The sequence below is a fragment of the Talpa europaea genome (genome assembly GCF_964194135.1).
Source record: "Talpa europaea genome assembly, chromosome: 11".
Classification (NCBI taxonomy): Eukaryota; Metazoa; Chordata; class Mammalia; order Eulipotyphla; family Talpidae; genus Talpa; species Talpa europaea.
In genome coordinates, this window is record NC_140078.1 from 21,071,823 (window position 1) to 21,099,174 (window position 27,352).

Consider the following 27,352-nt stretch of genomic DNA (forward strand, 5'->3'; position numbering starts at 1 on the left):
TATGTACATAAGGGACTATATCTTCCTTCATCGTCTACTTGGAACCAGTAGTTGTGTTGCTGTCATAGAGTCAGGGAAGAGGTTGTGATAAGTTGGAAGAGGTACATATGCTGCTGTTATCATTTTACCTGTTGAAAGAAAGAGATAAGATGGTTTAGTATTTTAAGACTAGCTTTTAATTTTTTTAGTATTTTATATAATTCTTACATCATTTTTCATTTTTGCACAATGTATGCATTTTCATTTTGGTTATATTCCCCATACAATTGCACCCCCCCCCCTTATTTTGACCCTAAGTCCTTCCTCTCCCCACCCCTCCCACCCATAGTATCTTTGGTTTATAGTTGCTTGTTGATTTTGATTTTTACTTTGTATTAATTAGACTAGCTTTTTAAAACCATCCTAATAATCACATGAAGAAAAGAAACTTACCAGCAAACCACCTGCCATGCAATGCATTGACAGCAGCAATGGCTGCAGCAATTGATGGGCACTTGACATACACATTGCCCTAAAACACAACAAAAAAATATAAAGGCATTGCTATATATAACATTGATTAAAATAAGCTTATTTAAATTGTCAGAAAGAAATTCAATTCTCTAAAACCACATAATTGTCCTCAAAATAGTTCCGATTGTTACAATAAAACAAAGTCATTAAAGAATCCACTTTGGAGTTTTACTGAAAATGGTTTATTCCTCCAAGTCTTCCCTTGTACTATCTTTTCTCTGAATTGAAGGCTAAAGAAATGAAATTATTTACATACCAGAATTTCACAGTTAGTTGAACACTAACCAGTAACTTCTTAACAATGACCCATTCTGACTCCTAACTACTTGCAAAGTGTTTTTTCTTAGGTCAATATGGTAAAGCTGCTTTCCAGAGTTCAGTGGGTGAAGGAAACACTTTTTTAAAATGTTAAAATAATTTAACCTGTTTTATTTTTATTTTTCCCCTCAAGTGTAGTCCCCATAGTTCTCACACCACATCACCTGTGAACCATCACCACGGTCAAGAAAACTTTGCAGTAAAGACAGTTATAACCTTACTTGTTAATACTGTTAATGTTTTAAAGCACTTGCTAATATTAACAACCAATCTTTGTTCATGGAAAAAAAAAAAAAAAAAGACCAAAATACCTGAGCTGAATTTTTGTCAACATAAATATGAATGACTCCTCCATGTTTATTACATTCTTCAATCACATCATCCTTAATCTCTGTGTCCCATCCAACTTCTTCTTCTCTATAAAAAAAGCATTAAAAACTCTTTTAGAGGGCCTCCCCTGGTGGCGCAGCAGTTGAGCACTGGGCTGCGAAGTTGCCCACAGTCTCTGCAGCACCAATTCAATTCCCGGCCGCCAGCGAGGGTCCCACATAGCCCGCAGACCTCTACTGCCATGCCCGCTGCTCCCCTCAGCAGTGTATTTCGTCAGTCTGCCTGTTCTGCAACCCGCTCTGACTCTGGTGAATTCTCTCACCCTCCAGTGCTGCTGACTGTACCCAGTGCTTGTATAAATAAATAAATAAATAAACAAATCTTTAAAACAAAAAACCTCTTTTAGAAACTTTTGAAGCATCAGCTATATATGATCATCTGTATTTTTAATATGCACATTCAATGTAAAACCACTGATGTCAGTGGAGGAGGGCATTAAAGAAAATCTAAATAAACATTTGATTAACACTTAACAGGGTTTGTTCACATCTTTGAATGACATACCAATTGTTCAACTCAATTCCCACAGATAAACTAATTTGGTGTTAAAAATACAACAATCCAGGGGCCTCCCTGGTGGCTCAGGGGTTAAAGATAGCGCTATCAAGCTATCACATGTCACCAGCCAGGGAAATGACCCACATAGGGCAGCAGACCTCTCCTGTTTCACCACTGCTCCCCTCAGCGGTATATTTCAGTAGATCTGCCTATTCTGCTCCCCACTCTGTCTCTGGTGAATCCTCCCACCCCCCTGCACCTCTGGCCTACACCCCAGCTCTTGTATATAGAAATAAATCTTAAAAAACAAAAAACAATCCAAACCTCTTTGCATTAAGTCATGATATAAGCAAAGCAAAGAAAGGGTCATGTTACAAATTACATACCCTTTTGAACTTGAGAAAAATACATTTACTTACGTTTGAGGGTTAAACATGTTAGAGAGTTGGAAACACTGTGTTGCAAGTGGTTGAACAGAGGCAGCTGCAGCTAAAGCCGAAGCTAAAAAAAAAAAAAAGAGAGAAATTAGTTTCATGGAAAAAGAACCAGAAAAACCCTGAATAAAACAAAACCAAACCCCCACCCCCACAGCTAAATGCAATGTGAAACAAGAGTAGTTGTCATCAACTCACAAGTTTAATAATGCTAACAAGTATTTAATACATTTTAGTTGCCAGGAAACTAAGGCAACCTAATATTGGATATAGCTATCTAAATTAAACTGGAGCTGTATTTTTTAGAAGGAAAATTAAAACTTGCATGCAATCAAAATCCATCCATTAGAAAAATCAACACATAACAAAGGATAAAAAGACTGAGGGACTACTGGAGTTTACACCCCGAGAAAAGCAAGGTGTATTAAAATATAATCTTTAAAATGCCAAATCTGTGCCATTGTATTATTTTGGTTTCTGTTCATGAATATTTATTTTAAATATATATACGTAAAAGTATTAAATTTTAAAACCAAGATGCACAAAACCATCTAAGCATTTTTACATACTAGGACCATAAATCCTATTAAGCAGGGTATTTTTTTTAAAATTATTAAGCCTGTCTTAATCACTAAAAAAGAATGAATGTCTAATATTCACTTCTTTAAAAATAACTACTTGACACAAGTACTTAGGAGCAACATTTAAATCCCATATTGGTTTTGTAAGTTTGAAGTTAGAGCATTTTCCAAAACAGCCACTCCACTGCTTTAATGTGGTTGACAGAACTCACCGTAATCACAATATTTGACCAAATTTCATTCCAATACATAACAACAACAAAGCTAAGGATAAAAGAGTACATTAGAAATTATGATAATTAAAATGATCGATCACCTGAGGAAGTACCAGAAATAATCCAAGTGATTAAAAATTAGGGCTGTGCATGAAATACATCATAAAATGCTGCTAATGGAATTAAAAAAAAATGCTTTTTGCTTTTTAAACATCCTTTCATAAAGCTTTTTATTAAAAAAGAAAGGCTAAAACATTTACCAGATTGTCAAACTCTAGTGGGGAAAAGTTAAGATACAACTATGGTTGTTTTACAATTAAGTACCTTATAAATGTGCTTTGGAAAGATACTAGATCATTCCAAAACAACTGAGGATAAATTTTTCTGTTTTCTCGAAAGTATAATACAGGGGCCTCCCTGGTGGCCCAGGGATAAAGCTATCAAATATCAGCAGCCACTGTAGCACGAGTTCAATCCCCAGCCACTCCCACATGGTGCATCAACCTCTCCTGTCTTACCAGTTGATCCCTTCAGCAGTGTATTTCAGTACATCTGCCTGTCTGCTCCCCACTCTCTCTGGTGAATCCTCTCCCCACCCCACACCTCTGGCTTACAGCCCAGTACTTGTATACATAAATAATTTTTTTCAAAAATTTATAATGTACTATGAATCCTGAAAAAGCATTAAGGAAAGGTGTGATAGAAACATTCCAACATAAACTATGTGAACACAGACACAACAAATTCAGCATAAGAACACAGCAAATAGGAAAATCATCTAATTCTAAAAATCTGCTATGAAAAAAAGGATTGAGTATAATGGTGTCATTTACTGAAATAAATTAAAATAAGCATTTGTCAATGAACATTATGGGTATTTTTAATACATAAAATAATTTCTAAACCAAATACTCATACCCTATAAAAAGATGGATAACCAATTTGCTCAAGAGCAAAATGCTCTTATAAAATGGCTGATTTACTTGGTAATTAATAACAAGAAAAGTAGGGCCTCCCTGGTGGCACAAGGGGTTAAGCACAGCAATTTAAAGCTATCTGCAGCTTCTGCAGCGCGGTTTCAATCCCAAGCCACGGAGCAACCCACATGGCGAGGCAGACCTCTCCTCCGCCTCTCCCCGCAGCAGTGTATTTCAGTCAGTCTGCCTGTTTACCCCTCTATCTCTGGTGAATCCTCTCACCCCCCATATCTTAGGCCTGTACCCCAGTTCTTGTATGCATAAAAAAACCCACAAGAACCCTACATTCTAAAAATGTTTCAATCTCTGAAATTTGCATGCAATTTAATTGTACTTAGAACTGTCTTCTAACTACTTGGTAGTACTTTTATAAATCACGGGAATAATGTTTTCCTAACCTTACATTAAGTTTAGACTTCATGTTCTGAAAGGCTCGTTCACTAAACGACAGATTTCATTTTCTGACTTTTACATACAACTTACTAACAATGAACATGTTATATTGATACATGGCTAATATGATACATGACTAAAAACAATTCTAGAAAAGCCAAAGAAGCAAGTTTTAATTTTTAAATCCATGGAATTTTAGTGTTTTGAATTAGTCTTCAAATATATACACAGTAATGGATTACTGTATATATACCCTGAATGTGTCATTCTGCCAAAATCTGGCTCAACACAAATTATAATACACTACTGTATCTTGCTATGTATCTGTATCTTTGTATCTATTTTAAAGAAAAATAAAAAGCTCAACTCACCTTCAGTCTGTTGAGAAAGTCTTGTTTGCAAATCTATAACAAAAGAGAATTCTACAGCTCAGTGCAGGAACAATGAAGAGCCTCAACTAACAGGGTAAATGTCAGGAAAGCATTAATAAAAAGAGGACTACAATAGCAGGGTTTGTTAAAATGAACTTATTGTAAAACCTGGCAGCCAAACCTCCTTCCCCATTCCTCATTGACAAGGCGTTGGGGCCTTTTTCTTTCCTCCTACCCTAGGAAGCTTAGTTATGCCCTCTCTAGTGCTATTCCTCCTACTCTATTTCACACCTCAAATGCATTCAACTTAATACTACTCTTCACACGGGAATAATGGGAAATGGGGAAAGGGAAGCACACCGGTCAGAAAATGCATGAAAACCCTGATCTTGAGAATTCAATTCCAAGTACTTGGGATAATCCACTATTTATTCTATCAGTGGCAGTAACACTTAGGAATACTTTCATTTTTAGAAAACGGTAATCACTGCAAGAGTACATATCAAAATGCTATAGATACTTTTAACAATCAAATAGGAATATCACCAGTGGGAAAGATGCCATTCTCCCTGGTGGCGCAAGGGGTTAAGCACTGCACTAGAAGCAATCCACAGCCTCTGTAGCATGAGTTGGATACCCAGCCAGCAAGGGAGCAACCCACATGGCAAGGCAGACCTCTCCTGTCTCGTCTGCTGCTTCCCTCAGCAGTGTATTTTAGTCAGTCTGCCTGTTCTGTTCCCCGCTCTGTCCCTGGTGAATCCTCTCACCTCCCGCATCTCTGGCTTGTACACCAGCTCTTGTATGCATAAATAATCTTAAAAAAAAAAAATTACATCAAATCCAGCCCAGAAGGTGATAATTTTATTAGGGCCTGGTTGGTTCCCTTAGCTAATTCTGCAAATTTAATGAGGCAGCAATGAAATTTAAAGGAGTTTACTAAAATCTATGAAGTCTAAGAAAAAGTTAAACGTACAGTCAATATCAAAAATACAGGGATTTTTACTATTGTGTTTCTTCATATAATCATAAACATCTCTATATTGGAACCCAAGAGAGAAAGCTGCCAAGCTAATGAACAGCAAGTTTTAACAGTAAATGTAAATTGCCAGCTTAATAAAAGCTACTTCAAACTGAAAGTTACAGAAATAGACAACACAGAAATTGTTCAGATTCAAGTAACCTAATTTTCCTTCTACATGTAATTCAACTTTAACACTATCTGTTTTTTTTGCTAAGTATAAAAAATGATCATTAGACATAGGCAAAAATGAAAAGGGATCAGCAACCTAAGTTATACTAATATAATAATACCAGAATCTTAAGTGTTCAAAACGCATCTTGGAGATTTAAAAAATATAAACTGGTATATACTCAAAGAACTTGAGGCTATGACTATAGGAACACTGTCAAACAACACTCAATTTTAACACAATGTTTTCTAAAATGAAGGGGGAAAGAAACATGGACACCAGCAATCTATGCTATTTTAAATGTGTATCAGTCCCTATCAAAAACAAAAAATGTCTTTTTCCAGTAAGTTGGGACAAGACAGAAAATAAAGCCTGGTTTTTATAAAGGTAAAAAAACTAACTTGTCTTAGAAAGGTCTGTTAAACTTCCAGATCCACCCTTGTTTGGTGATGGTGACCCTTGTTTCCACAGAGATTCAAAGGTCTGTGGGGATAATGGCCTCAAACGCAATAAACCTCAGCAATTTATTTAACTTCAACAAAGTGATGTTAAAGGTTTTTATGATGAGTATCTGGACAAAAATACTCAATTATAAAAGTATTTACCTAAAAATTTAGTGTCATTAACTCACTAGAGCAATAGCAATTCAGAGGAAGTATAAGAAAACAGAGTAAACATTTTTAAAGGGGGGAATATAACATATAATAATCTATTTTGAACAATACATACGGATGTTTAGAATTTAAATTGATGACAGTCATCCTTAAGAGAAACCATGCAGAGTACCTACGGATGAATACTCATATAGTATACATCAAAGAAGTAACGACTGAAGGCAGTAGTGTCTAACAGAGAAAAGCCTTCAAAATAGGTGGTCATGTTTATGTAAAGACCAAATCAACATATTTGATACAACACCCATAAAATGTTTCATGTTACTGCATCAGATCCCTGACCTTGTTCACCAGCTTGTAGTGGAATACTTAAGACTACGGATAGCAATTAAGCATTTTCTGAATTATTCCAAGAATGACTTAAGCAACAGGGATATTTGAGGAGAGTTTTCAGTTTAAATAGTAACTTTCACTCCACAGACTGGGAAATAATGCTGGAAATGATGTGTTTCCTTGTAATAGCTACAATTAAATGGATTCTTATTAACTGTAGTCACTGTAAAAAAACATTAAATGTCCAATACCTATAAAGTAAATCAAGGAAACAGGAATACCAGGGGAAATCATTACAAGACTCAAATAATGGTTGTGTCTTTTCTTCTCTTAAGCACACAATGGGACATGGTGTGTCAGAAATTTTGGAAACTGGGGTTTTCAAGATAAGTCATAATTTGACAGGAAGCACAAGGAAGGAAGGTTTTCTAAAGCTTCTAAAAGAGTTAGCTATCCACTGAAAAAGGAGAAAACAATGAAACTCCCTCTCTAAATGAAAACAGAAATGATCTCCGCCTTTAGATAGTAAGGTTTCAATTTAAATGGAAATCATAAAGCACCCAAAGGCCCTCTGTATATTCAGATGCAGAAGCCATGATTAATATAATCTTCCATATTGCCAGTCTCATTTTTTAGGTAATAGAGAAGACCAAAGGGTCAATTCATAATAAAATTGTCATAGGATAAGTATATCCTGTCATCCTAGGTTCAAAATGCAAATTCCTGAATGTTCCAGAAGTGTTTCAAAATTACATGCTATCCTATCTTGGCTTAATATCAACTATTTTATAAAAGAAAAGTTTAGGCACCTAAATTGAGCCAAAACAAAGCAGCAAATGCTTCATGAACTGCATTTCTTGCTTTGTAATTGTAGCAAATGGTCAATTCACTCACATTTTTCTGCCCTAAGACCCTCAACTCAAAATCTATAGTTAAGGACTGTTTAGGTAGGCAGTTTTCTCTGCACTCTTGATACTGCAATTATTTGAAATGAAACTTAAAGACCTGTACTATACTTTTTGGTCTCAAACATTCAAAAAAATTTTTCTGTAAAAATATAAACTTTAGATCTTTAATAAAAATTATATTAAAAAGGACTAACAGCAATTACAACTACAAATTAGTACAAAGGGTTCAAAATTATCAACAGCTTTTAGGATAAATAAGCCAATTCGTCATGTGAACTCTTGAAATTTATAGGCCATAAGTACTTGATGAATTGAATTCTCATTAAGTCCTTTTAAATGCAAAAATTTGGTAAATTTTCGAATTAGATGAAAAAACAATGATTTCAAATTAGAAAAGATTCAATTCCTACCTGCCACAGCACCAAATGCCAAAGAGCCACTCATTTGTAGAGCTTGTTGTGCTGCCGGTGGGATCTGCAAACCTGTACCTGTAGAACAATAGGTCTTGATATTCTTAATATGTTAAGAGCGTAAAAACCTAGTTTTGAGTGTTTACCAAATCACAAAAAAGAAATTACAAGGAAGATGTAGTACAAGAGATGCAACTAAGTACCTAATGGCACAAGGGGTTAAGACACAACCTATAAAGCTATCCGCAGCCACTGGCCCCAGGGAACTACCCACATGGCACAGCAGACCTCTCCTGACTCACTCACTACTCCCTTCAACAGTCTATTTCAGGGCCTCCCCGGTGGCGCAGCGGTTGAGCGCTGGGTTGCAAAACTGCGCACGGCCTCTGCGGCGCCGGTTCGATCCCCGGCTGCTCCCCGGCCACCGGAGGAGGGTCCCACATGGCGTGCAGACCTCTCCTGCCGCCCGCTGCTCCCCTCAGCAGTGTACTTCGGTCCTTCTGCCTGCTCTGCTCTCCGCTCTGGCTCTGGTGAATTCTCTCACCCTCCCGCGCTTCTGACTGTACCCAGTGCATGTATAAACAAAAACAAACAAACCAGCAAACAAATAAATAAAGCATGCCTCTATTAAAAAAAAAAAAAAAAAAACAGTCTATTTCAGTCAATCTGCCTATTCTGTTCCCCACTGTCTCTGGTGAATCCTCTCACCCTCCACAACTCTGGCCTGTAACCCCACTTATTGTATGCATAAATAAATAAATCTTTAAAAAAAAATTGCAACTAACCATACTTTAACATATTATAAATGTCACAAATTCTGTAACTTAAGTTGTGGTAACTCAAAAGGTACCATATCAATTGTATGGTAGATTTAAAGTTTAAAAGAATCTCATCCATAAAAATTTTATGTGTGTTTTCCAAGGATAATGTCAATTTCAAAATATAATTTTCCACTTATTAGTCAGCATGGTTACCTTCCATTACCATACCCACAATAAATCACAACACTAGGAAAAACTTACCCTCTGCAAGTCTTGCCATTAATTGGAGACGACCAGTTGTTCCCAAGTCAATTCCAGTCCTTTCCAGTTCATCACTGTCCAAAAATGAGCTAGCACTGGAAGCATCAGTACGTTCAGTAACATGACCAACTTTCATTGGTCTTCCTGCTAGCTCAAATCCATTAAGTTGTTCCAAAGCCTTCTTGGCACATTCTGAATCAGAAAACTAAATTGAAAAGGGAGGGAAAAGTCCAGTATGTCAGCCAACATATATACTCAAGATAAGGAAACACCAAGTCTAGTATATTCAGTAGCTTCAGTTGGGTATATAGAGTGAAAACTTCAAGCTACTAGTAATATTAACCTACACGATCAGACCACAACTCATACAAATTAGATTCGTTGTTTGTTTACAAATGGCAGGATATTACCAAAGAATGAAACCTTATCTTTGGGAATATGGAATCTTAGTAAGAAAATGTTCAGACTAATTTTTCAGAGTATTTTTTCAAACAATAAACTTTTTAATATATTATAAATCTAAAAGTGCTTGTACTTTTAATACAAAATCTGGGACCATATTTTATTTGAATATAATTAAATTTCTTAATCTCAGGATGTAGACACAACTCATTCACAATCTATACTTTTAATGGACAAAAAGAATTTAATCTTTCCTCAGAAAGTTATTTTTATAGAGCCTCCCTGGTGGTGCAATAAGTTAACTTTCAGCACTATGAAGCTATTGCAGCAGGTTCTATGTCTCACCAGCGAGCTAACCCACATGGTGCAGCAGACCTCTTTGTCTCACCCTCTGCTGCCCCCAGCAGTGTATTACAGTCATCGCCTATTCTGCTCCCCACTCTTGTCTCTGGTGAATACTCTCACCTCCCACCTCTCTGGCCTGTGCCCCAGCTCTTGTATGCATAAATATTTAAAAAATAAACAAATTTTGGGCCTCCCTGGTGGCGTAGCGGTTGAGCGCTGGGTTGCGAAGCTGCCCGCGGCCTCTGAGGCGCCAGTTCGATCCCCGGCTGCTCCCCGGCCACCGGAGGAGGGTCCCACATGGCCGCAGACCTCTCCTGCCGCCCGCTGCTCCCCTCAGCAGTGTACTTTGCTCCTTCTGCCTGCTCTGCTCCCCGCTCTGGTGAATTCTCTCACCCTCCCGCGCTTCTGACTGTACCCAGTGCATGTATAAACAAAACAAACAAACAAATAAATAAAACATGCCTCTATTAAAAAAAATAAACAAATTTTACTGAGATTTAAAGTAAAATTTAAATTTTACTTAATTATAAAACAATTATTACAATTTCTTAATTACAATCAGGGCTTCCTATATCTTACACAAAAACATCTTATTCCTTGACATGGCAGTTATAAGACTGTACTCTGAAAATCTGCAATGATGTAACTGGATTAAATCATGAAATAATATACAAGTGCGTTTACTTTTAGAAAGCATAACTCTATTCACAATTATTCCAACTTCTACCTCATACCCTTAAATCAGGGACCGAGCTATAATGTAAGTCAACAGCACTTTTAATAAAGCAATCCTTATTGAAGTGCAAACATATATAAAAAGGATTTAATTAAAGAGACCTACATTCAAATATATAAAAAGGATTTAATTAAAGAGACCTACATTCAATAGCTAAGAATGTGTTCCAAGTCAAAGACTGAAGAGGTTGTAAATCATAGATGTCTCAGACATCAATTACACAATATGTTGATTAAACAAATCAATCATAAATATGAGTAAAATGCTTAACTATGTATTCACATTTGGTGGACACCTCTAAGAAATGGCTATTAAAGGCAAATTTATGCCACTTTAAAGAAAATGACTCCCTCTTTTCCCACTATCAATAATGAAGTTTTAAGTCTGCTTTTTAAATATAACGTTCATCATGTTAATTGCTTACTGTAATGAATCCATATCCCTTGGATCGTCCTGTTTCACTATCCATCATGAGCTGGATACTTTCAATCTAAAAGTGAAAATAACAATTTTTATATAAAAGAGGAGGGAAACAGGAACACTTCTTTCCCCTTGAAACATGATTGATAAATCTTCTGTAACCTTAAAAATTAATTGAAAGCATAACATAATCCCTTCCTATACACTTCCATATAAATTTTCACTAGGTGTTAGGGAAGACAATCTAAAAATCTTACATTTTAGCCTTTGGCCTCAATAATTAAACTACTAAAAGAAGCCCTTGGTAAACCACAATGAGGACTCAGAAATAAACATATTTCCTTCCCATTATGCTAAACACAGTATTAATTCTTAATCATGAGACACAATAAATTACCCAGTATGTTGAAATAAAAACAACCACATGTTGATGGGTGGCACACCCAAATATACTGAAAGGCAACAAAGCAGTTACTTCAGATGTGTGAACTGTATGCTTTGTGAATTTTATCACAATATCCCAATAAAGTTGTCTATACACAGAATGAAATTAAAACAGCACTCATCATGCTGTAATTTCTTTATGCTCTGGTGGTCTCAGGAATGTATTAATTTTGTAAAGACGGAGTAATTCACACAAGGATGATTTGTTCACCATTAGTATGCATAAATTTCCAATAAATACAGCACCAACAATCTTAATACCCTAATTTATGTTATCAACATTTTAAATAGTTTAGCAAAGGGATTAAGTGGTAGTAAAGGGAAACTAAAAAAAGATTAAAAAAAAAGATCCAAAGGTGGGACCTCCATGGTGGGCAAGGAGTTAATAAGCACAGCAGCACTGTGAAGCTGTGCACAGATGTGTTTGATCACCGGTCAGCCAGGAAGCTACCCGCATTGCACAGACCTCTCCTGCCTCACCCGCTGTTCCCCTCAGCAGTGTATTTCAGTCCACCAACCTGTTCTGCTCCCTACTCTCTCTGGTGAATCTTCTCACTCCCCAAACCTCTGGCCTGAACCCCAGTTCTTGTATGCATAAATAAATCTTCAGGAAAAAGAAAAGCAGTCTACTTGTATCACTCATGTTTATCTAAAAACAAATGAATGTAATACTTATGAAATTATATACATTATAAATAATAAATGGTCTTCAAATGATCTCCTTTCAAAGAAGTTAACTTATGTTGCACAGGAATGTTACATAATGCTTTCCCATCTTAATCTCAAAGAAACATGACACAGAAAATTATGAGAGTTATACTTGGATCAAGAATCCATTAAGGGGGGGCCTCCCCAGTGGCGCAGCGGTTGAGCGCTGGGTTGCGAGGCTGCCCGCGGCCTCTGTGGCGCCGGTTCGATCCCCGGCTGCTCCCCAGCCACCAGAGGAGGGTCCCACATGGTGCGCAGACCTCTCCTGCCGCCCGCTGCTCCCCTCAGCAGTGTACTTCGGTCCTTCTGCCTGCTCTGCTCCCCGCTCTGGCTCTGGTGAATTCTCTCACCCTCCCGCGCTTCTGACTGTACCCAGTGCATGTATAAACCAAAACAAACAAACAAATAATAAAAAAAAATAAATAAGACATGCCTCTAGAAAATTAAAAAAAAAAAAAAGTGCTTTAAAAAAAAAAAAAAAAAAAAAAAGAATCCATTAAGGGGCCTCCTGTGGTGGCGCAGGCGGTTGAGCGCAGCACTGTGAAGCTGTCCCCACAGCCTCTGCAGCAATGGTTTGATACCGGCAAGCGAGGGTCCCACATGGCACGGCAGATCTCTCCTGCCCCACCTGCTGCTCCCCTCAGCAATGTATTTCGCCAGTCTGCCTGTTCTGTTCCTCACTCTGTCTCTGGTGAATCCCCTCACCCTCCCGTGCATCTGGCCTGTACCCCAGGGTTCTTGTATAAATAAAGTAAATCTTTTTTTTAAGAATCCATTAAGTTTCTATTTAAGAAATTGGAACGTACCCTTCCAAAAGGCTCAAAGATCCCCCGAAGCATATCTTCTGTTATGTTAAAGTGTAAGGAGCCCACATAAAGTCTCATAGGTCCAGCACTTCCCTTTTGTAGATTGTTTGCCATTGCTGCAGCTCTGTTTTTTTCTGCCTACAAGTAAGGTAAGAAAAATGCCTATCACACAGCAATAATCTAAATCATACCAATCAGATCTTAGGTTCGCAAAATGACAACTACTGTTAATGGTTAGTGGTGAAATTACACTTAAATGTGAATAATCATACACAAAATGACAAATATCCATTACACTTATAAACCACTGAGTAACAGCACTAAATTACACACACAAAATAAGATGTTGAATTTTAAATTTTTTTATCTTAATATTTTAGAGTTTTGAGAGCATATGTATGCTAGTTATAGCACGCTGCATTTCATACTTAAAATGACAACCATTATGAAACTGCATTATGACATCTAAAACACGCATGCTTAGACTTAACGAATGTATGTTTCCTGAAATTGCTAACTACATTATTTACCAAAATCAATGTAACACAAGACCATTTTTTAACTTAATGTACAGCACGTCTACTAGGCATGCTGAAATCAAACCAAGCTAACCAATCAAACCAAGCTAACCCAGTCAATTCACACTGGTAATTTTATCTAAGCCAAGGCCTCCCACTAAAGGAAATGTACATTTCTGGGTCTCCCCTGTATCACAGCGGGTTGAGCACAGCGCTATAAAGTTGTCCTCAGCCTCTGCAGCGCTGGTTTGATCCCCAGCCGGACAGGGAGATTCCCACATGGTGGGGCAGACCTCCTCTCCTGTCTCGCCTACTGCTCCCCCCAGCAGTGCATTTAGTGCCTGTTCTGTTCCCCACTGTCTCTGGTGAATCCTCTCATCCTCCCATGCATCTGGCCTGTACCCCGGTCCATGTATAAATAAATCTTTAAAAAAAAAGTACATTTCTAACACAAACCAAGCCATCTTGATTAGTAATGCTGATCAGGTTAAAATGAAGTAAATTCAAAACCTTATCTGATTTAAGGCTTCTCAGCCTTTTGTCAGGCCAATGTACAAACTATTAGGTTTCTCCTCTTAGATCAGAGGAAATGAACTGAGCAAAGTTTTTTCTTCTTCCTATTATATTCCTATTGTTTACATACAACTAAGTGATAAATACCCAGTTATCACGTACTCTTGAAATTTCAAATTTTAAAACCTGGACCTAGCAATACCTTGCATAAAGGATGTTAGTAATAAAACCAGATTTTCAAGTCAGATTATGTAAAGCAACAGGTTTCTAGCACTACCAGTGACCAAATTCTTAACATAATATAATTACCTGTGATGCCTGTACTATGATTGGCACTCCTAAAACACGTTGGCCAGTTAATCCAATTGCGAGAGGCACTGAGCTAACATCAACAAACTCCACGTAAGCAATTCCTTTGGAACGTCTTGAATTTCTATCAGAAATCATTCTTACATCTCGAACCTAAATAGAAAACACTTAACTTTAACCCAAGTGTGTAATCAGGATAAAATTTCAAAAACATGAGGCACATAAAAAAAAATCCAACAAGAAACTATCACAGTAACTTTTAAAGTAACTAACTTTGTACACCCATAGGCCTATCTGTATCTTGAAGAATTCCAGGTAACTTTTACCAACTATCACCTTCCAAATGAGGCCAAATAGAAATGTGACAAAAATAAATCACTAGATATTACTAAAAGACTTTATATTTAGATGTTTTCTCATTTTATCTACACAATGATGCTATTAAAATGTTTACAATTTCCAATTATGTGATCTGCTTAAATAGGTCAAGATTACCTTTCCTACTGTAGAGAAAAACTCTTCCAAATCCCTTGGACGAATTCTTGCTGCCAGTTGCATGCAGAAAACTGTCCTTGCATCTCTTTCCTCAGGAGTTAGATTATCAATTGGTTCCCTAATAGAAGTAAATAAGTTATTCTTTTAAAATGCTAAATACACTAATACACTTTCAATAAACAGAATGAAATACCAAAATTAGTTGGTCATTATTCCCACACACGTTTACTAAGATTTAAACAAAATGTTTACGAAATAGGGGCCTTCCTGGTGGCACAAGGGGTTAAAGCAATCTTAAACTACTGTAGCATGAGCTCATGCCCCAGCCAGGGAGGTGAACCACATGGCTCAGCAAACCACTCGCCCGCTGTTCCCCTCAACGGTGTATTTCAGTTAATCTGCCTGTTTTTCCTACTCTGTCTCTGGTGAATATTCTCACCAATCTGCACTTCTGCCCTACACTGCAGTTCTTCTATGCATAAATAAATCTTTAAAACATAATTTAATGTAATTAAATTCCTTCAACAGGATAGTTAAGATGTTTCTTCTAAAACACCTTGCCATGTTATCAGGAAAAGTTCACTGGTTGTAAACCAATGTTACCTCAGTAAAAAAATAGTACTTGGGGGGCCTCCCTGGTGGCACAAGGGGTTAAGCACCGCACTATGAAGCAACGTGCAGCCGCTGCACGAGTTCGTTTGATCCCCACCCAGCCTGCCAGAGAGCACCCCACATGGCGCAGCAGACCTCTCCTGACTTGCCTGCTGCTCCCCTCAGCAGTGCACGTCGATCAATCTGCCTGTTCTGTTCCCCACTCTGTCTCTGGTGAATCCTCTCACCCCCCCCATCTCTCGCCTGTACCCCAGCTCTTGTGTGCATAAAAAAATAAATCTTTAAAAAAAAAAATAGTACTTGGGTCCCCCTGGGGGCCTAGGGGTTAAGAAGCTCTGTCATAGCTAAGGCCTATCGTTTGATCCCCAGTTAAGGAGCTAACCCACAGGAGCTAATCTCCTGTCATACCTGCTGCTCCCCTTAGTGTATTTCAGTAAATCAACTGTTTTGTTCCCCACTGTCTCACCCCCCTACACCTCTGGCCTGTACTCCAGTTCTTGTATGCATAAATAAATTTTAAAAAACAAAATTTTTTTTAAAAAGTACTCATTCAGCAACAGGATACACTAATCATTAACAACTAATCATTAACAACTATGAGGGGTAAAAGGCCACTGTCCTCTTTAATCTTGCAAGTATCAATTTCTTCAATACAAGAACTGGACAATCAGAAAGAATTCTACCATAATCACAAGTAAATAAACTCTATTAATTACAAATATTGGTCTAGTCCAAAATCAACAGAAATAATGATCTCCCAAAACAAAACCATTAGAAAACCTAAAATGAAATAAAATACAAAAATATTCTTTAAAGTAAAACCCCAAATGACAAAAATTTGTTTCCAAAAATTATATTAACATTAAAAATTTATGAAGCCATAAGCTAATGGTTTCTTAGAATTACATCAGTCTTACTAAGATTCCACTAAATTAGTATCTAAGATTTAGTTATATCGGTTATGGAATATACAAAGTAACCATAACCACATCAAAAAGGAAATTTATAGAAAAAATTAAAATTGCTCAAAGAAGTGAAAAGAGATTAACAGATAAAATTTCACAAATTTCTGTCCTCCCTGGTGGCACAGGGTTTGTTAAAGCCTCATAACTATCAACTGCCACTGTGCCATACATTCAAACCCTAGTCAGGGAGATAATACATGTGGCACAGCAGTGTGGTTCAGTAGATTCACCTGTTCTGCTCCCCACTCTGTTCCTGGTGTATCTTCTCACCCTCTGCCCCCTTTGGTCTAGACCCCAGTTCTTGTGTACAGAAATAAATCTTTAAAAAACAAATTTCACAAATTTCAAGGAAAAATGAAGTGTCCATTTAACATCTGTTACAAAATACCACTAAAGTTAAGTAGGGTTATAATTTAACCCTTAGAAATGTAAATATCCTCTGTCCATATTTTCACATTTTAGTAAATTGTCTGATAACTTTCTACCTGTAAAACTGTACATCCCCATGAAAGTTCAGCAGGTGATTTTAAATATATTACAAAACAGGTGCTAGGCTAGGTCAAAAGAATGAGAAAAGGGGATTTTCTTATGAGAAAGATTTTATCTCATGTCTTAAAAAGAGCTTTTAAAATCAAGGTTTTCACCAAACCCTAGAATAATTAAATCACACAAAATAACACAATAGTTATCAATAAGAAGGTGCCCTTTCAGGGAAACCAGGAAAATAAAAAACAATGCTATGTATCAAAAATGCTCCTTGAGAATCATTAAGCTGGACATTTGAGAGGAAAATAACTCAAAATAACATGTTAAAAATAAGTCAGTCTGTTTGACATTGGCAATTAAATACTTTTTCTCAGGAAGAACAACCTATCTTTTGATTGTTACATTTTTTCCACATAAAGCTAGTTCAAATAATAATGTAAATTTGTTAACTTCAAAGGTCTTAAGTGTGTAATTTATTTGAAGTTTACTATACATTTAATATGAGAAATAAGATCACAGACATCTACACAAAGTAAGTATGCTCTTTTCTTATATGGAATATATGAAATCAAAATCAATCGAAAATTTAGAAATCCACATTCATTTAACAGTGCTACTAATACTATGAAAGAATGCAAGATTTAACACTATTACCAAATGTCATAAAGTCACTGAATGTCCACATTACTAAATATAAAATTATCAGTAGTAGAAATTATAAGCTCTATTTATAAAAGCTCTAAATGAAAAAAGTAAGGACAACAGCTACCTCACAGGGCTCTTGTCTTTTCTGAATGGACTTTTGCTTCGGGAGCGTCGTCTGCTGCAAAGTTAAAAAGTTTCAGAAGTTACCCAACAAGTACACCACATTAGTTCCTTGAAAAACAATTTAAACAATTCAGAAGTATGTTTAAAAACCTTAATTTGATGCTATGAGGCAACCCAATCTTTCCTCGGATGGCACTGTTAAATTTTGGTCCGGAGCTAAAAAGGAAAAACAAAATTACACTAGTTACAGGTTTAGGGTCTTGCTAAGATCGCGGTTCATGCGCTCTCCAGCAAGTTCAACAATGTTCAGGCTGCTTTTTTTCCACCTCAATTATGAAGAGGAAACAAAGAGACTTTTTCTCTTAACTGTATCCCAGGTAAACTGCTCTTACAGTTATCCATCCTGGACCACTGAGAGGTGCCAAGACCAAAGGTTAGAGCCTCAAAAATTAAGATTCTGAAAATGCTTGCTTTCATTTTCAGTCTGTAGTTTTCTTTTTAATTATAATTCATGAATACATTCCTGTGGTTTTAAAAAAAGAAAACAAAACATATGCCATAAAATTAAATCATTCTGAACTTTTCTCGCATCAGGAGTATCATCTTTGGTTAACAATTTGGTCGGCATATTTGCAGATCCTCTCTCAGGAAAGGTATATGTGATTACACATACAATATTCATATATATACGCTCATTTATTTTTTTAAAAAAAAACAAGGGAACTAATTGTTCACATGATCATGAAACTCCCAACTTTCCCTTTTATAAGTCTTAGAGACTGCATAAAAGCACTTCTGAGGAATCATACTTCCATTTTTTATAGCATAATATTCCATCATAAATATATAATGGAAGTTCATCTCTAAAAAAAAAAATTCTATTGAGGATATGACATATTAAGGGCCTTAAAAAGTTATTAGAACAGTAACTGCCTTTGAAACAAACACTAGTAGTTTCAGAGCCTGTAATTTTTAAAGACTTTAACTTGAAAGGGACAAATTAGATGTCCCTTAGTGCTCATCCTGCTATATCCCTTTTCAGGGTAGTGATACGTGATCCACTATTGGATTCCTTTTCATGGACTCTACATGTACCTAGAACATCCAAGCAGTTCCAATTATTTTAAATGAAATCGGTTCATTGCAATTACAAATAGTGATAACATACACTTATTTGATCTTTGATTGAGTTCAAGAAAACACCTATTATTTTCTTCCCCCTCTTTGACTTTTTAGTCTGTTATTCCTTCCATAGTTACCTGTAACCAAATTTACAAGAATGAAGTAATTTTTAAGTCAGACCAAGATCACAAGAGGCTGACTTCAGTCATCACTCAACAGAGGCAATAGTATCAAAAAATTAATGTATTCCCTTCCCCCATTTGTGCACATTTTGATAAAATTAATGCAACGAAATTGCGATAAACTGGACAAAAAGCTAATTTCTAATAGAGCATTCAGAATTAAAACATCATTACTGTGTCTTTTAAGCTCTTAAAAAGTATACAGAATAAGCAGCTAGAAGAAAACTTAACAGTTCAATTCTTTTTATTTTAAAGATTAAAGAGCCAGACTATGAACTCCAAAGTGTTACTAATGTTAATAGCTTCAACTAGGGCCAAAACAGTTCATAAATATCATTAAGTATTTTGAGTAATTTATTTACATACTCATTCAATACCCGTTAAGCCCTTATCTCTCAGTTGTTACTGTCTTGCAAGATGAGAAAATTAAAGCTTAGACAAATAACTTGTCTAAGACAAGGCTCTGATAAAATTGTATTTAAATTCCATCTCCAACCATTTAAAGCCAATTTTAAAGTCAAATTTTCATTTTAATATAAAATTAATACATCCAAGTTTATCACAGTGTATTGAAAGATTAAAAAACACCCAAGAATTGCTACATTCAAACCTTAATTTAAAATTATAGGTAGACTCTTTCCAAAGTTTAGGTTTTTTGAAACCTGATTAAGCCACCAAGTGACTTTCACTTCTCAGTGATTTAACCTTCAAAATCACCTTTAGAGCTATTTCACTACTGAAAAAGTCTTTAAATACAAATGTGTGATGAGCCCCCAAAATTACCTTTGTCAAGGAGCAAACATCAAATTAAAAACAAAGGGTCTGTCATTTTAGCCAAAAACAGGCACAGACAAGATTAAAGATAATAGCTAACTAATTACATATTTGACTAATTATACACATATCCATCTGAACTTTAAAATTTTAATTTATGTTCAGTAAAGAATATTGTAATTGCTCACACACCTTTTTGTTTTCAAGCACGTCACACTATAATAATATCCATTTTTTTTAAGCACTCTAGTGCTTTAGTCCAATAGGGACTGGCATACAGTTAAAACGTATTTTTAGAGGGAGTATCAGAAATTAAATTGTATGCCCAATAAAAAAGATTTGCATCTGCCCACACCCTGTATTATCCTTCTACTAGATTTTCAACACCAGTATCTTTAAATCTTTTAAATAATACTGGAAAATAAAAATTCCCAATTCAAATCACCAAGGTTGCTGGATACCCAAAGTCTGTCAAGTCAAAATCACTGTAATTATAGTTACATACTAAGGACTTCTGTAGCGGCCTCTGAATCTGCGATCTCGGCTTCTGGAGCGGCTCCGTCTCCTTTCTTTGCTTCTGCTTCGTTTCCTTTCACGGCTTTTACTCTTTTTCCTTTCTCTATCTCTACTTCTCTTCCGTTCCTTACTTTTGCTTCTTTTTCGTTCATGACTACGACTTCTGCTCTTGCTTTTTTTCCTCCTGAGGATAAAAAAGTTACCATTATCTTGCTGATTTAACAACCTGACACTATATACTTCCTTTAATGGTCAGAATGTCTTTCTTTTTGTAAATTTATTTTGTTATTTTTCCTATCATACAATACATACTTGTGAAAAAATAGCCCCCAGGTAAGGTAAACAACGATTGCTTTCTACTCCAGACAATCAGCTGTCAGTTGACAAAGAATCATTTGAGAGAGCCAAGACTACAATGACCTCCTGAAAAATCAGCTACAGTTTTAACAGAAGAAGGACTTGTTGGTAGGTACAGATGAAAACCTGAAGCTTTAAATAAAATTTGGCCACCATATACCTAGCCAACAAGTATTACTGCAATCTCCAAAGTACAGTAATAAAACCAAAGTTACAATGGTAGTACTAGTGCTAGATCATATATAAAAATTTCTATTGAAAGCACTAATTTCCTTTAAGTCAATTTTGACCCAATTTACAAACATGAATATTTTATACTTTCAAAGGGCCATACAAACACCAATGTTTTGGTTTTCATAAGCAAAATTACTAGTGACAACAGACAACAAAATTAATGCAATAAAATGCATTCTGACACGCCCAGATTTTAACATGTTCTTCCTATTTAAAGTTATGAGTAAACAGAAAATGGAGTATGTTATTTTCATGCCAGTTTTTACATGCCTGTGGAGTACAATCAAAATAAGAATCAACACCTGGGGATTTATAAAATCCCAAACTCTGAAAGGTAAAAAAGCCAGTCAGTTACATCTTTCCGTTCATTTCTGTGTTCTTCACAGTATACTACCCACTGTTTTATAATTAATCTTTCTGTACATCTGGGTCATCACCCAAATTTTAGAGGTGCCTTCAGATATTTCAATATAAAATGAAAGACATTTCAAAATAAACTTATTCCACTAAAATATGTCAATTTGTAGTGGCTATAAGGTTATCAAACATTTGACAACTCTGTCATTTGGAAATTTAACTTATTAGTCCTTATCAAAACAAAACTAGCACAATTGCAATTTAAGTCTGCCTCAAAGAACCTGTAAGCCGGTGATCTTAGAGTGCATTGAAAATAGAAAATGAAGACACCCACCTTCTGGAATCTTGAAACCCACACTCCAATCACAAGGAGATGTAGAGCTTTCCAAGGAGGCAGAAACTTTGTCTAAAATTTCAAGATAATCCACCTGACTGTCAGAAATGTATATGCTAAGTAGCACATGACAGAAAATTAGGCTACACTCATCATTCAATATAGAAGTCATCAAAGCAATGCCCAAAAGGGCAACAGTAACACTACAACTTTGCTGCCTGAAAATCCTGGCGCTATCTCTCTTAAAGAAATCTGCAACAGCAATAATTCAAAGTCCTAAATGTAACCAATGCGGGAACAAACTAAAGAGTAACTCCATCCCCACAAAATGACAAAGTTTTGCTCTGCTCAGAGATGGCAGAGGTAGTCAACTTCCCTATTTACCTCTTTTTTAGATCCAAAACTTATTCTGCCAAAGGAAAGGACTCAAAAATTTAAAAGCTAATCTCAATTTATAGTCTTCCCAGGACTTGTTACAGGCGAGTCCCCACCCACATCTGAAGGCAACCCCAGACAGGTAAAAAGACAGCAACACACTAAGACATTCAGAAAATAGAATCCTCTATTTAAAAGCCCAGACAAAAGTTTAAGGGTGCAAGAAAATAATATACTTCTCTATAACAAACTTGTAGCTTCAAAGAACATTTAAGTTAACTAAAGAAAGGTTATTACAATCCATACTAATAGTCAAATCCTGTTACAACTTAAAAGGGACTTTCCAAAGTCTTTAGTGGCAGTGGAATTTTGTACTGAACATCATTGAAGTAAATGGTCCACTGGGCTGGGCCTTTGGACTTTTTGGTTATATGGCCTCTGCTGTAAAGGTGTTTGCTATAACTGGATTTGACCTCTTCCATGTAAGAAGATCTAAATTTTAAATGCAAAGTACTCTGGAAAATAAGAAAAAAAATAGAAAAGTCATTTATTCCAAAATTTATAGATAATCCACACCACAGTAGCCAATATATTTCAACTGTGTCATTTTGTATCTTTTACTAAGAATTTCTAAAAAGCTTAACTGAATGGATGCTGGTTTAGCCCTCACAAAACTAGTTATACTAACAATATTCCCATGAAGGCAAGCTCAGGTATGCAAAATATATTATTCTGAGATCTTGCCAAACTTAGGGTATGGCTCTTCAGAAAGGATAATGGATAACCAATTTGTTTTAAACTTAGTTCCTTTTACTACTATTTCAATCAAAATTCAGCTGAATGCATGTACTGAGAATCAGAACTACTTTTTCAAAATGTTTACTAGTCATTCAACTCAGTTTCTCAGAATGAGAATTTTCTTACTACCTTAAAAAATACACCCCCCAAATCAGTGGTTTTTAAGAAAATGAAAGTTTAGGATGAAAAAAAAAATGCAACATGGCACTTTCCACTGGTTAAGTGAGTAATCTATACTGAAGACAACACACAGATCATTTTACTTACATTTATATATTACATATCACCACTGAAAAATTTCTTCTATTAACTTTCAAATTAACTTGCAAGATTAACTTCCTTCAGAATTAGTGGGGTAAAAATTCCTGATTGAAAGGGTCATTTAATCAGCTATAATTAGTATAAGATGTATAACAATAATTTCTGGTAGTTGCGAGTACTTAAAAAGGTTCTTTCTATACAAAGAATCCTATGGTCAATTATAGAGACCTATCCACTCTTTTGTTTAGTCCCATAAAACTTTACACTATTTATAAAAGTCACTAAGCATCAGTCTAGAGAGCTTGATGCTAAATTTCCTTGTAAAAGCTTGATGTAGCTTAATGAGCTTGGATGTAGGACAAAAATATAAACTGGAAATGGCATTAGAAGCAAGGAGTAACATTTGAGAATAGTACAAGAAGATTATCTGGGCCCAAAGTATACATCCTCCATCCTTCTGGAACTTAAGATAATTTTATTCATTCACCAGGGTTGGTATCTACATCGGATAATTTCAGGACATTTATACGGATACTCACCTTCCTAAGCTTTCTTTTGATTATATAAATGCAAATTAGAACTGCTAATTAGCAAACATATTTTGGTAAAATACCTATAACTAGAGAACATTAAGCTATGAACTGATTCAATGATTGCTTCACACCATTAACAATTCAAGAGTAAACCCAACACCACACCCATCTACTGTGATTAGTACAGAACTGGAACAGACTTCTACCCAACCTTGTACTAGAAAAAAAGGACATTTCCTACAAATTGTATCATTTTCAATCCACTACTGCTATATCATTATAGGGGCATTAAAAAAAAAAAAGTGGCATAGCATATTGTGAATAATCCAATCTAACATTTTCTCATCTATTTTCAGATTACATCAAGCTACCTAACAGTAATGAAATAATGTATTATGATTACATCAAGCTACCTAACCATAATGAAGTAGTGTATTATGAAGTACTCTGAGCTTTTAGGAAGAGACACAAAGAACCAAAGTGGATATTTACCACCAATTTTCATTATTTATTCTGGGTCACAAACATGACAAAATATTTTATAACATCACAAATACTAATAACAAACAATTTAATGTTTGCAACGTAACTATGTAAAGAATCATTAATTTTAAGAGTTGAAACTACAGTACGATCCAACCTTATAAAGTGGACGTGATTTAAACTTTTGCATATACTAAATTCTGTGTTAGTCTGGAAACACTAGGTTCTTATTTTGGGTTACTCATTTAACCCAAACAATTTGCACGAATATTCAGTTTTTATAAAACTGAACTCTTGCTACAATTCTCCTCCATTCTCACTACTAGGTCTACTAGTTTACAAAGACGAAGATGATGAAACCATGAGAGAGAACATAAGTACTTATGTATTCTAATTAATATAAAAGGGATCTTTAAGCAAGGATCATAAACCACAGCTGACAGCTCTCAGTGATTTTCCATGGCATGGCTATTTATCATCTTTCCTTGTTTTTTTAAATTTTTTTTTCTTTCCTTATTCTTAACTCATCTTCAGTGGTTAAATCTTGGTAACATAGCTAAATGTTAAACCAAAGTTAAGAAATTTAACACACAAAGCAAACATTAATACAGGAACTTTTATCCAGATGGTCATGAATGAACTTGTAAGGGGAAGGTCCAAAAGGGCCCTGAAATCTATGGCATGTGTCCACAGTTACAGAGCCTGAAATACTTTCTTGTCCCAAAAGTTAAATTTAGATTAAAAAGACAAAGGATTAAATCACAGGAATAGAACTAAAGATCTCAGTCACATGAAGATCCCTCCACCCCAAGTCCCTTCTTAAAACTTACTTTTTGCTACGTTCTTCATGGCCGTTAGCACTGCTCAACTTGTTCTCATCCTAAGCAGGGTTGATAGAAGAACATCATGAGGACGAAGTGGTAACATTTCAAGTTGTCAAAGGGTAAAGGGAATAGGAATAAGAAAATACAAAACAATTTTAAAACTAATTACTTATTTATAGTTCAACATGGAAGGCTACAAAAAAATTTAGATGGGTATGTGTTTAACCACTTTGTTGCTTACAATTAAGTCATCAAGATACAAAAATAAAAATGCATATTAACATGTTAAATTTTACGTTCTTATATAGTTAGGTATTAAGTTATCCAGATTTACAGTGTTGAAGTGGTTAAATAGGATTTCTATAAAACATGAATGAAGTCCTGGTTTGAGTTTTATTCCACGTTCTATGGTCCCTTTGGTCAGTACCATGGCTCTATTTCTGCCTAAGCCCCAAGTGGCCATGCTAGCAGCCAGCCACTATCGATTTCCTGTGACCGATGCCATTCCTGAGATCTTCGCCCATTTCCGTTGGAGGGTTGGGACTGTAAGAGCTTGATGCCACCTCTGTCACACATCTCGCCCTGAAGCAAACAGGGATTCACACTGCTTTAGTAATGTTGACTCCCAAGAACCCAAGAAAGTCAATTAATAATCCACCAGTCCAGCCTAAACATTTCCTATTTCCATACCTGTTTACATGGAATTACATCCATGTTAAACTAAGACACAGAATCTTAACATTAAAATAGAAGTAGCTCTTCAAGAGTCTAAGCATCACAATGCTACATACACTATTTAAAGCTATAAAGATTTCATCCAAATTGGTACCACATGGCCGTGCTATACACTCCAAAACAAACGTATTATTTTAAAAAGGTTTAGCGCAATGTTTATTTTAAAGTTTGAACACATCAGTTATGAGAGTTTAAGTGCTAACTTACAAAGCTTACAGTTTGCGACACCAGTGATAATGCATGCATACTGATATTTTCACCACCAACTGGTGAAAGAACGAAAAGACACTTTACTTTTACTGTGATACTGAAATGGGCCGAGACTATATTAGCCACAAAATGCCTTTGTAGTTTTTAGTGTGAAATATTATGGCAGGGACTAATTAAAAGTAAAACAATATGGAGAACAGTAAAACAGTCATCAAGTGACTCTAAGCTGTGATACTGCCTCTTTTGCTTTAATTTTTTTTTTCTTCTATTCAGGGATCCAAGAATTTTAGTAATTCTTAACTGAGTAGCAGATTCATGACCTGCCTGTTGTAATATTTACTGTCACCAGTCTTTTATAGAAAGAATTTTAAATCTCACCCATATCTTCTTATAAGACTTAAAGATTTGCTTGCCACAGACTGGTTTGGCTTCGTTATTCTTGGACCCCTGCTATTTTCCCAAACCACTACATTCACCTTTTTGCTATACCAAACTGGTGCTGGTAATTCTTAGTTGAGTCATTTTACCTAGGGGACCACGGTACAGCGATAAGTCACTCAATTACTACCTTATGATTGACAGTTCACACTGGAATCAAAGGTGAATTCATGGGAGTAGAGGTGAGATATCGTTAGGCAAGTCTACAAAGAGAGATAGATGGGCATTTATTCATCACGCTGAAGTGAAACTACTGCACAATATTATTACATCAATAGCATATATTTACTTTTGTAAGTTACACGTAATGCATCTCTGATAAGATAAATCAAGAGGGCTCCGGGGAGGTTAGTTTACATTTCAGCAGTAGTTTCGTGAATAATGCTAAATTAAGAAATATGTAAACCTCACCGACATGTTTTCTCTCACCTTCTTGTAAGGAGCCTCAAGCATTGCTTCAATATCAATATCGTCTGCCATTTTCTCTAAACGCCTAGAAAAGGAACAAGGTAATTCTGTGAATAAACGGTTCGATTCCGCTCCTTTTTGTTACAGGACCTACTCCCAATACTTCAGAAAAACCTTCGAAAACCCTAAAATCACTAAAATGGCACGATGACTTTACCAAACGTAGCTATTAAATTTGAAATACCTCTAAAACCAAACACGCTAATATTAATCCTAAGTCCGATTTTAAAAAGCCGGCAAGTATTTCCAAAAACAGAATCCAGGCGCCTCCAGCGAGAGCGCCTCTTTCCGCGCAAAACCCGCGCTGCCATTTTAGGGGCAAAAGGAAACTCCCTCGGTTGGGAGGGGTTGTGTGCCATCGCACTGTTCGGCTGGCGCCATGTTGGGAGGTCGCGGCCGGCCCAGTCCTCGAAGGGACAGGTCGCCATTTGCCCGAAGTCTCTGAGGCCCATGCCTCCCCAAGAACCCTAAAAACCTACCCGACCTGAAAAGGGCGCGGTCACCGAAATAAAGCCAATTTCCCCAAACCTGCCCCCTCCCCCCGCTAAAGACAACCTAAAAAATGCTCCTCGACGCAGACCTTGGAAAAGCTAATAAGCGGGTCCGAGACGCCTCCTTACCTGTGCGGGCTTTCGGATCCCTGTGGTGTTTGCTGTA

General features: G+C 36.1%; 1 protein-coding gene across 2 annotated transcripts; it reads right to left on the minus strand.

Moving 5' to 3' along the window:
• On the minus strand, positions 1 to 27,352 carry RBM39 (RNA binding motif protein 39; the record flags this gene model as incomplete). 2 transcript variants are annotated; one of them, XM_084248357.1, is made up of 17 exons in its annotated part: positions 1 to 128; positions 433 to 511; positions 1,143 to 1,248; positions 2,139 to 2,220; positions 4,691 to 4,723; positions 8,146 to 8,223; positions 9,168 to 9,372; positions 11,075 to 11,140; positions 13,029 to 13,166; positions 14,369 to 14,521; positions 14,864 to 14,981; positions 17,696 to 17,749; positions 17,845 to 17,910; positions 20,278 to 20,472; positions 24,851 to 24,900; positions 26,657 to 26,720; positions 27,316 to 27,352. In XM_084248357.1, the coding sequence occupies 16 exons, from the start codon at positions 26,705 to 26,707 to the stop codon at positions 28 to 30; spliced, it is 1,575 nt and encodes a 524-aa protein (XP_084104483.1). In that variant the 3' UTR covers positions 1 to 27. The 2 variants fall into 2 exon arrangements, with proteins under 2 accessions (XP_084104483.1, XP_084104482.1); XM_084248356.1 differs by lacking the exon at positions 27,316 to 27,352 and having other exon boundaries at positions 4,691 to 4,741; positions 26,639 to 26,707.